This window comes from Nicotiana attenuata, chromosome 7 (assembly GCF_001879085.1).
Source record: "Nicotiana attenuata strain UT chromosome 7, NIATTr2, whole genome shotgun sequence".
Taxonomy (NCBI): Eukaryota; Viridiplantae; Streptophyta; class Magnoliopsida; order Solanales; family Solanaceae; genus Nicotiana; species Nicotiana attenuata.
In genome coordinates, this window is record NC_031995.1 from 113,797,257 (window position 1) to 113,808,772 (window position 11,516).

The window sequence follows — 11,516 nt, forward strand, 5'->3', positions numbered from 1 at the left end:
AAAGTATTGGGTCCAGTTGAACTCCATGCAGATACAGTGCATCCACCGCTGCCGATTACATTCAAATCCAATTACAAGGTGGCATTCTATTAGTAGTCTTTTCATTTTATAATATGCTTTTAAATGTAAATTGAATGAAAACCAACATTTAATGAATATTGTAGTCCATGAATAATTAACAAGTAAGACTCACCAAAGAAAAGCAACGTTCTTTTCCTTATTGCTTTCTTGGTTTATATAGTTTAAGGAAATGATACTTTAGTTCTTGCAGTTTATTTTTCCCTTTAACATTTTCCATTCAATAACCAAACACTACCTTCAACTCTTACGTACAAACACATACATATTATTTATAGGCAGAAAATGGTTTAGAATAAAGTGAACTTCTTGAGTTCTTTCTGAAGTTTCAAGAAGAGATATGGGAAAAGGAAGCTTCTATATCTATGACATATTTTCCCGACATTTTTTTGGCTATTATAGTGAACGGTTGTTATACACCTAAAACAACGTTTAATACAATAATACCAATGTATCTTTCCTTATACAACTATTCATGAAACAGTAGCCTCATGTCTACAATCGGCGCGCTCTTCATCTTCATTAAGAAGTTGGTACCTTTGATCTGCATTTGCTTCTTCTATAGCTGGTGCACTAACAGGATCCTTCGAACTGTTGACGAACAAACAAATGGTCAGTAGAGTACTATATTTCACTCATGAAACTTTTCAACAATACAGTGTAGCAACCCAATGATTTATTTTAATTAGAAAAGATGACATTTCAGATTGGTCAGTAGCCTAACACTACAATCCGGGGATTAGTAAATACCGTGATTTTATCCCAACCAAATGTGGAATGAACTCATCTCAAATATAATTTCGGGATTAATTATCCCTTATCCCTCGTATCAAACGAGCCCTCAGTATGCAATTTCCGCATCCCTATAATGCTATAATATGATAGTTTATGATGATGAGACGAGACAACGAATACAAAGTGCAGGACATACGTTTTTGAGTATATGATCAGCCCCGTAACCACAAGTGCAAAAGCTACGAAGTACAGCCATTCAACCTGCAAATATCAATTAGGAGCGATCAACACAGGGTATATTAAGAAAACTAGAGATAGATACGGCTGAAACCATCAAAATTCAAATGAGCGAAGAGAATGGATAAACATACCTTTTGCTTGTAGAAAAATGTTCTGATAACAACTGCCCACACATCAGATGTGAGTAGAGATAGATTAAACAAAGTTGATCCACTCATCTGTATTCATATTATCCTTCTGTTAGAGTTGATAACGAGATCACATGTTTCGGTTTTAGATACATGTTAAGTGATTTCAATTAATCCCTTATCCCAGAGTAAAAGAAAATTCAACAACAGTAACAAAAACAACAACAACTACACCTCAAGTCCAAGGCAGTTGGGGCCAGCTATATAAATACTCGCTATCCATTTGGCTCAATTTGGACCGATTTCATTTTAATATTCGATAATTTGGGGTTCTTTAATACTAGAAGTTCTCTATTATTGGCCTCGGGTGCTTAACATTGATATACTTTATCTCATTACAGTAATGAGATTATACTTTGTACTTTGATTATAGTATTATACTTATCCTAATAATATACAGTAATAAAGTGAATATCTGGATTGGATAAAATACAACTGTAATCCGGCTTTGTTCCAAATGTATATTTTAAGTTACAAATTATGTCCAATATAGAATCATGAACAAGATATCTAACAACAAATACAAAGACAGTGTCACAATCCTTGTGTAACTTGTCTGCAAATGAAATGACATCTATGAATCAAACCTATAGCAACAGTAGTCATTGGAACTATAAGTGTAAGTTTTACCTTAAGAAGAAAGGGAACCAAGGTGTAGAACATAAAGCTTGCAGTCGCGTAACCAAAGAAGGCTAATATCTGGAAGAGAAAAAAAACAGAACAATGTCACATCGGATAATAGGATCTTTTTCTTTTCCTTTGGAAAGAAAAAAAGAACAACTTTTTTGATGACCGAGAAATCCGTTCCGTGCCAACCCTTAGGACCAACCGCAGCTTATGAAACTCGAGGATAATGGACCCATCCCTCTACTCTTCTCCATTTAAATGCCAGGCTTAGTTCGCATGGCACAAGGCTCGAACGTGTGACCTATATCACAAGTCCCTCAACCTTTGTCACATGAACTAAGCCCTAGCTATTCAGTTCTTATTAAGAGATCAAATGAGTAAAAAGCATTTTAATGCAACCTCACATTATCAGATACAACAGAAAATTGGACATCAGAAAGGTTAAATCATGACTCCATTTTTACAGTAACGGCCCAGGTTTTCATGAGATATTCTAACGGAAACACAGAAGAAATTTTCTTTTAAGAAAGAAGAAAAACACAGAAAAATGAGAAGCAATAACGACATAGGGGGGCAAAAATAAGAACGCACGATTCTAAGTCACTTACAATCTCTGCAGACCACTTGACTGATTCCAGACTCTTCCTTTCCAAGATTGGTCTGAAAATGAAAATTTGTACATTTCATAGTTCCACAGCTATATGAAACACACCTTATGAAAAAATAGTTTTAGGTAGAAAGGATACATCTCAATTATAGTGACAAGCAACCCGAAAAGACCAATCATAGAAACCACTTCAATACGATCTTTCTTTTTGACACAAAACTCCTGCATTAAAGTGAATTGTAGTAAATGTACCATAAAATTTTGATAAGAAGAGATGCATAAGTTAATATTTTGAGTTGCAATCAGGTAGAAGGGAGAAATTTAGAAATAAAAACAAAAGAATACACCAACCTCGCCGACGTTACTCACTGCAAAGAAAAGTGTCCCAATGATCACAAATATATCGCCAAGAAGAGGTTTTGAACCACCTGCAAATGAAAATGACCAAAGTCCTCAAAAAAATTAACACTTTCTAAAACGGTACACTCTTTCTGTTCGACTCAAGATACGAAGTGCTTTCAAGAACCCAAGGAAACATGGAAAGGTACGTTGACAAAAGATGATATACAACATTAAAATGGTCCATTTACTACACCTAAATGAACCATTTAGGAAACAGACAGTCTCACCTCCACTACTCGCCTTAGCATCCGACAGAAGCACAAGTCCGAGACCAGCTAAACAGACTGCTGCACCCAAGAATTGCCACGGAGAATATCGTGTACCCAAAACTAACCATGTCAGAAGTATCACCCAAGCTATTGTCCAACAATCCAGTATCGTCACGCTGGTGATCGAGGAGTACTGATACGCTTTATTTACTGCAATACATTTAACGGAAGTTAATTTCATATTCTGGATAATTATGGCAATATTGAAGTTCTAAGATCCTACAATAGGATATGAAATTATAATGGGAAAACTTTCCACTACATATTTTCAATCATAATACAGCTTGCTGCAACAGACAAGCTCCAGGTCCACTGAGCCAGAGGACTAAATGTGCCATGAAAGAAGAATAACCATTCCATCAGATTATGGTTGGGGAGCGTATGTTGTGCTTTAGACTTCACTATATATAGTTCTCATTATGTACATAATTGAACATATTGAAAAGAAGATCGCAAACTATGTGAATTATAGCTCTTTAGAGAGGGAAAAAGAGAAGAAAAAAACAGGCATCTATTGTAAATCTCTGCAAACTTTTTAAGAGACATGATTGTAATAAGTAGTGGCAAATTTTCCTATATCACTTGGACATTGCACCGAAGATCTGAACTTGCCTATTCCCAGAATTCTTACTACCAAAATTTTGCTATGACACCTAATTTGCAGCTAAGTAGATTATTGGTATCAGATAGCTACACATGCACCGAAAATCTGCACTTTCTCTAAACCTAAGTTGCAAACGAATTACATAAGCAGAAAGAAATTTAACGATGTCTATTGCGTAATAGATGGTAGTTCACTTCCACGTCCAAGAGTTTACTAAAGCTATATCCGCAACGTAGTGAGCTGAGTAATGGTTCAAGATTTCCTATTATAGTGCATTACAAAGCCTTAGAATAATGTATGCAAAGCAAAGTAATATCCAACTTCTTACCAAGAAAATTTCCCTGGACATCAGCAAAGCCTAAAAGGGCATACCAATACCACGGAATCTGCAAGCTTAAAACAACATTCAATTCACAATCACTACGTAAAATCAAATGCTAAATACACTATAAACAGATATATCTCTCTAAAATATTACTCGCTTATGGAAAATCGCCACGACGAGAAAAATACTAAAAATATACTCAATAAAATCCAGGCAATCACTTTGGCTTTCACGATCAAATATCAGTATTTATAGTAAGATTAATAACAAAATACCCCTAATTTCTGCCGCCGGTAAATCATGATGCCTCCATACACCAATGCTAATGCTGTATAAGAAAAGAATGACAGGGAAAGTGGAGTATTTGCACCTACAATACAAATAAAATCAAACTGCTTCTCATCATTCAATTTCTTTCACAAAAGAAAACAAAACCATTTAGCCTAAAATTTGAGAAATAATTCAAGTACACAAGAAAGGAAGTCCCCCCCCCCCCCCCCTCCCGGAAAAACAACAGAGGTGGATGCAGCATGTAAGCACCAGGTTCATTTGAGCCGGTACTTTCGACGAGAAACATAAATTATGTGCAAAAAAAAATACTAAAATCACAACAAATAATAGATATGAATCCATAATTACAACATGTTCAATAACAAAGAACCTTGAATGTTGGAACTCGTAAAGCTTAAATCCCGAATCCGCCTCTCCCAAAAACAAGATTTTGCCCCCAAGAAACTCTAAAGAAGCAACATACCAAGATTTGCAACTAGAGAAGAAGTGAAACTCATAAGGGCCATAACAAAAGACACAACTTGACCCAAAAACAAAGGGTAAAAGCTCCTCAATATGCCTTCATAATTCCTCAACCAGCTTCTGCTGCTGCTATCCATGCCTAAAAAATTAGAACTTTCCAAGAAAAATTGATAATTAATAGAAGCTTCAACTAAAAAGAGCTAAAAAAAGAAAGATTTTTGATGTATTTATGGTGAGTTTTTGGTCTATATATTAAGTGGAGTCACTGTCACAGATCCCATATCTCTGCTCATGTTTCTTTCTTACAAAAATAAAAAGAGTCGTCTTTTGTGGGGTCTGCCCACAAAATAAAATAAATACTACGAAAAGTGCGTATTAAGCTCACAGCAATGGCGGGAGGTGGCTACCCAACGGCGGGAGGTAGCTACCCAACGGTCAAAACACGTTCATATTGTTAGATTTTTCTAACATATTTCGGAATAAGACGTAATTAAAGAATGCAATATATTTTATAAGTCCCAATTATAAAACTCAATTTATAAGTCGCATTTACAAGGCGCGCTCTCTCTCTTTCTCTTTCTTTTTTTTTTTTTTAATAAAGGCGCCTGGGGGCGCGGATTATTATTAAGCATTAAACTAAAGAGAATTATTACAATACCGGACTGATCTTATCGAAACAACTCCTAATTTGTCTTTGAGGAAAGTAGAGAAAGCAAATAGAGGTGGTTCACTCCAGAAGTGCTCGACGCACTCGGCATTAGCATGTGAGTTACAGTTGCTCCCAAACTTTGCTAGTGTGTGCGCCACTTGGTTTCCTTCACGGTAGACATGCCTAACTTCCGGTTGATCCAGTGCTTCTAACAGGAACCTGCAATCATGAAGAAGATTAACATTAGCTTTAGTGTGAGAATTGCCATGTAGTAGTTGTAGTAATACCTGGCAATCTGTTTCCACTATAAGCAGTATTCGATTTTTTGTGAAAGCAAGTTCCAATCCTTTCAGTAGGGCGATGATTTCAGCTTGGATGGGTGATGAGGCCATTGTATGGTAAGAGAATCCATCAATCCATTCTGATGATTCCGCTTGCCCCTCCTTTGTCGGAGTTTTTTTTGGTGTGCACCATCTATATTGAGTTTAAAGATATTGTGTGGTGGAGGGTTCCATTTTGTCAATGTTTTGGACATTAATGGGTGTCTGAAGTTCTGGTTTGTGAGACAGAGATATTCCATTGCGTACATAATTATTTTTCTGGTATCAATATGGTGGGATTCATTATTGAAAAGGTTGTGGTTGTGGTTTAGCCAAATATGCCAAAGGATAATAGGGATTATTATTGCCAAAGGTATGGAAAAATTGTTTAGTAGTAAGGTGCTTGCATCTGAGGTACAATTTACTTTTATCCAATCAAGATGGTTTTGGTGGACTCATGTTTAGTTCTCCCCATATACTGCTGTTGATGGGGCATTGAAAGAGAAGGTGGTATGGATTTTCCTCTGTTCCACAGTGTTGCATGAGTTGTTTTCTATTATGTTTCTTTGGTATAGAACAACCATAGTTGGTAGTCGTTGGTGTAGTAGTAGCCAAAGAAAAGTTTTTAGTTTGTTATGTCAGTGTGCTTACCATAACCAGAAGTGGTGAAAAGGCTCATGTTGTCGGGTAGTCCCTGTTAGTCTAGTGAAGAGATTGTAAGCTGATTTCGTTGTAAAGTTCCCATTCTCTGTTTCTTTCCAGAAGAAGGAGTCATTTAGTGTTCAGAGAAAGGGATGTAAGTTTGTTGCATGATGTTAGAGATCGTATTTGGTAGGTCATATGTTAGTGCGTCAAGATTCCAATTATTATTGATAATGATACCGTTCACTATTTTAGTAGAATCTTCCTTGTTGAGTGGTCTCTCAATTAATTCTGTCACGACCCAAACCCCGGTCGTGATGGCGCCCAACACATTGCTAGGCAAGCCCGATCATTTACACAACCTTAGCCAAATAATCTAAATAAATAAATAAATATTCACTACTATAATACCAATTTAGTGCGGAAAATTCTGATATAATCTCTAACATTCGAAAACCCCAAAATAAAATACTAAATAGCCCATAGAATCTGGTGTCACGAACATGAGCCTCTAGAAGCAGATTATTCACCTATTACAAGTCCGACTAGGAACATAAAACGAATAAAATAATCAAAGATAGAAGGGAGAGATCAAGGCTGCGAACGCCATGCAGCTACCTCGACACTCCCAGATAATTGCTGCTCAGCTAACAAGCCCTCACTCACCCTTTGGTGTACCTGGATCTGCACACAAGGTGCAGGGAGTATTGTGAGTACTTCCAACTCAGAAAGTAATAAATATAAATAAGGTCTGAGAATAAGAAATCCTAAATAAACGCAAAGTAAAGCTAATAATACCATTAAACAACAATACAGTTAGAATAAACATCACAACAGATGAAGAAATAAATAACAATTAAATATGTAATGCAACACATAAACCGGTACCTCCAGTACCCCGCTGCGGCCGTGCAGCCCGCTCCATTTATTTAACGTCGACGGCGCTCACTGGGGGTGTGCAGACTCCGGGAGGGGCCCCTTACGGCCCAAGCGCAATAATAAGTCATCTCGTGGTATCAAACAGGCCCTTGGCCTCATATCAATATCATTATAATACTGCTGCGGCGTGCAGCCCGATCCCATACTCAGTCTAAAAATCACACGATAGCATAAAAATATTCAATCCAAACTTCATTTAAAAATGTTAACTTAATTTCTAATTTAAGAAAATGGCTGAGATTTCGAACACAGTATTAAATACCAGGACTGAGTTTAATATTTATAAATATGGTAAGAAACCATTAAAATAATCCCTGAAGGATTCGAGTAGTTGGCACGAAGCCCAATTATGACAATTAATCTATTTTTATAAGGATATTACAAATCTACAATCAAATAGGTATCAATTTTATTAAGCGGGACGGACCAAGTCACAATCCCTGACGGTGCTCTACCCCACGCCCGTTATCCGGCGTGCAAGTCACCTCACATAGCACTACGTTGTGCAAATTCGGGGTTTCAAACCCTTAACACAGCATTTACATTTATTACTAACCTCAAGCCGGCCAAGGTCCTAGCTTGCTATGTCCTTGCCTTTCGAATTCACCTCTTCGCGCGTCGAATCTGACCAAAACCACAACGAATACGTCACAATATGCTAAGGGAATATAACCCAATCGAAAAGACTCGAAAAACATCGAAAATCACGAAGTTGGCAAAACCCGAGCCCCGGGCCCATTTCTCGAAAAATCAAAAAATTAACATCACCGGATTCCTCACCTCGACACGAGTCTATACATACCAAAATCTCTCAAACCGGACCACGAATGGCCCCTCAAATCTCAAATTTAGAATTTCAAACTCAAGCCCTAATTTCTTACAATTTGGCTATATTCTCATGAATTTCAAGGATGATTCTATAATAAATTCATGTTTTTAACTCATAAAACTTACCTTCAATCGACCCCAGTTGAAACTCTCTTCAATCCCCGTCCAAAAGCTCTCAACAGTGCTCAAAAATGGAGGAAAAGTGGGTTGGGTTCGCGGATGAAATGTTTTAAAACATTCTGCCCAGGTCTGACCCCTCCTTCTTCGCGTTCGCGAAGGCCAAGTTCCCCAGACCCTTCGCGTTCGCGTAGCATGTCTCGCGTTCGCGTAGACCAATTGACTCCAGGCCCAAACTCCTTCTACGCGTTCGCGATTGCACTCTCGCGTTCGCGTAGCACACTGTTCCCCTCCTTCCGTTCGCGTCTCATCCTTCGCGTTCGCGAAGAAGGAAACCAGATACCAGCAGTTCAGCAATCCAACAAGTTCCAAAAATGACCCGCTGACCATCCGTAACACACCCGAGGCCCCCGGGACCTCAACCAAAAATGCCAACATATCCTAAAACCTCTTTCAAACTTGTTCCAATCATCAAAACACCTCTAACAACACTAAAACCATCATTTCTCATCGAATTCAAGCCTAAGTTTTTCAAAAACTTCCGAAATACACATTCGATCAAAAATCCAACCAAATCACCTCCGAATGACCTGAAATTTTTCACACACATCCCAAATCACCTAACGAAGCTACTGCAACTCTAGGAATTCCATTCCGACCCTCAGATCAAAATCTCACCTATCAACCGGAATTAGCCAAAATACTAACTTTGCCAATTCAAGCCTAATTCTACTCCGGACCTCCAAAATCACTTTTGATCACACTCCTAAGTCACAAATCATCCCCCGAAGCTAACCAAATCATCGGAATTCAAATCCGAGCCCTCTAACACAGAAGTCAACATCCGGTTGACTTTCCAACTTAAGCCCTCTTAAAAGGGACTAAGTGTCTCATTTCTTATCAAAACCATTCCAAACCAACTCTAACACATCAAATACTGATAATGAAACATGAAGAAGCATAACATGGGGGAAACGGGGTGGTAACTCACGTGACGACGGGTCGGGTCGTCACATCCTCCCCAACTTAAACAAACGCTCGTCCTCGAGCGGGTCAAGAAACATACCTGAAGTCTCAAATAGGTGAGGATATCTGCTCCGCATCTCCTGCTCGGTCTCCCAGGTAGCCTCCTCCACGGGCCGACCTCTCCACTGCACTTTCACTGATGCAACATCCTTTGATCTCAACTTCCGAACCTGACGATCCAAAATGGCTGCTGGCTCTACCTCATAAGTCAAGTCACCCTCCAGTTGAACTGTACTGAAATCTAAAATGCGGGACGGGTCCCTAATGTACTTCCGGAGCATAGACACATGAAAAACTGGATGCACGCCCGACAAGCTAGGTGGCAAGGCAAGCTCATAAGCCACCTCCCCGATCCTCCTAAGTACCTCAAAAGGCCCAATGAACCGCGGACTCAGTTTCCCTTTCTTTCCAAATCTCATAACACCCTTTGTGGGTGAAACCTTCAGCAAGACCTTCTCACCCATCATATAGGATACATCTCGGACCTTCCTGTCTGCATAGCTCTTCTGCCTCGACTGCGCTGTACGGAGTCTCTCCTGAATCACCTTCACCTTCTCCAATGCATCCTGAACCAAATCTGTCCCCAACAATCTAGCCTCCCCGGGCTCGAACCAACCAACTGGAGATCTACACCGTCTCCCATACAAGGCCTCATACGGTGCCATCTGAATGCTGGACTGATAGCTGTTGTTGTAGGCAAACTCTACAAGCGGTAGAAACCGATCCCATGACCCTCCGAAGTCAATAACACAGGCGCGTAGCATATCCTCCAATATCTGAATGGTGCGCTCGGACTGCCCGTCCGTCTGAGGGTGAAAGGCTGTGCTCAACTGCACCTGAGTACCCAACTCTCGCTGAACCGTCTGCCAAAACTGAGAGGTAAACTGAGTGCCCCGATCTGATATGATGGAAACTGGGACACCATGCAACCGAACAATCTCCCGAATATAAATCTCTGCCAGCCGCTCTGAAGAATAAGTAGTACAAACCGGAATGAAGTGCGCGGACTTGGTCAGCCTGTCTACAATCACCCAAATAGCATCAAATTTCTTCAAAGTCCGTGGGAGTCCGGTAACAAAATCCATAGTGATCCTCTCCCACTTCCACTCAGGAATAACCATCTGCTGATGCAAGCCACCCGGTCTCTGATGCTCATATTTCACCTGCTGACAATTAAGACACCGGGCTACATACTCCACAATATCTCTCTTCATCCTCCGCCACCAATAGTGCTGTCTAAGATCCTGATACATCTTCGCGGCACCCGGATGAATGGAATACCGCGAGCTATGGGCCTCCTCCAATATCAACTCCCGAAGTCCATCCACATTGGGCACGCAAATCCGGCCCTGCATCCTCAACACACCATCATCTCCAATGGTCACATCCCTGGCATCATCATGCTGAACCCTGTCCTTAAGGACAAGCAAATGCGGATCATCATACTGACACTCCCTGATGCGGTCATACAAGGAAGACCGAGAAACCACACAAGCCAACACTCGACTGGGCTCTGAAATATCTAGTCTCACAAATCGGTTGGCCAAGGCCTGAACATCAACTGCAAATGGCCTCTCCTCAACTGGAATGTATGCCAAGCTCCCCATACTCACCGCCTTTCGGCTCAAAGCATCGGCCACTACATTGGCCTTCCCCGGGTGATACAGGATAGTAATGTCATAATCCTTAAGTAACTCCAACCATCTACGCTGCCTCAAATTAAGATCCTTTTGCTTGAACAAATGCTGAAGACTGCGATGATCAGTGAATACCTCACAGGATACGCCATACAAGTAATGCCTCCAAATCTTCAGTGCATGAACTATAGCTGCTAACTCCAAGTCATGGACGGGGTAGTTCTGCTCATGGGGCTTCAACTGACGAGAAGCATACGCAATAACTCTACCCTCCTGCATCAAAACACAACCAATCCCAACTCTCGAAGCATCGCAATATACCGTATAAGATCCTGAAGCTGATGGCAAGACTAACACTGGAGCTGTGGTCAAAGCTGTCTTGAGCTTCTGAAAGCTCTCCTCACACTCGTCCGACCATACAAATGCGACACCCTTCTGAGTCAACTTGGTCAAGGGCGATGCAATAGAGGAAAATCCCTGCACAAACCGGCGCGATAGTAACCTGCCAACCCTAGGAAGCTGCGAATCTC

At 40.1% G+C, this 11,516-nt stretch overlaps 1 protein-coding gene across 3 annotated transcripts; it reads right to left on the reverse strand.

The window, feature by feature from the left end:
- On the reverse strand, window positions 329–5,284 carry LOC109229744 (solute carrier family 35 member F2-like). 3 transcript variants are annotated; one of them, XM_019395296.1, is made up of 12 exons: window positions 5,214–5,284; window positions 4,830–4,981; window positions 4,351–4,445; window positions 4,079–4,136; window positions 3,105–3,296; window positions 2,827–2,903; window positions 2,615–2,697; window positions 2,477–2,528; window positions 1,872–1,940; window positions 1,185–1,271; window positions 1,010–1,074; window positions 329–669 (listed from the first exon to the last, which is right to left on the reverse strand). In XM_019395296.1, exons 2-12 carry the CDS (start codon window positions 4,963–4,965, stop codon window positions 552–554), a joined length of 1,032 nt encoding a protein of 343 aa, XP_019250841.1. In that variant the 5' UTR covers window positions 4,966–4,981; window positions 5,214–5,284; the 3' UTR covers window positions 329–551. The 3 variants fall into 3 exon arrangements, with proteins under 3 accessions (XP_019250841.1, XP_019250840.1, XP_019250842.1); XM_019395295.1 differs by lacking the exon at window positions 5,214–5,284 and having other exon boundaries at window positions 4,830–5,193; XM_019395297.1 differs by lacking the exons at window positions 4,830–4,981; window positions 5,214–5,284 and adding an exon at window positions 4,737–4,823.

Excerpts from the sequence above, each read along its gene's own strand:
- LOC109229744 (XM_019395296.1), bottom strand. The coding sequence starts at position 4,965 with ATGGATAGCAGCAGCAGAAGCTGGTTGAGGAATTATGAAGGCATATTG. Across the intron at positions 3,297-4,078 it reads TGTCCAGGGAAATTTTCTTG|TAAATAAAGCGTATCAGTAC; the intron begins GTAAGAAGTTGG and ends AATGTATTGCAG. Across the intron at positions 1,941-2,476 it reads TCAAGTGGTCTGCAGAGATT|ATATTAGCCTTCTTTGGTTA; the intron begins GTAAGTGACTTA and ends TTTCTCTTCCAG.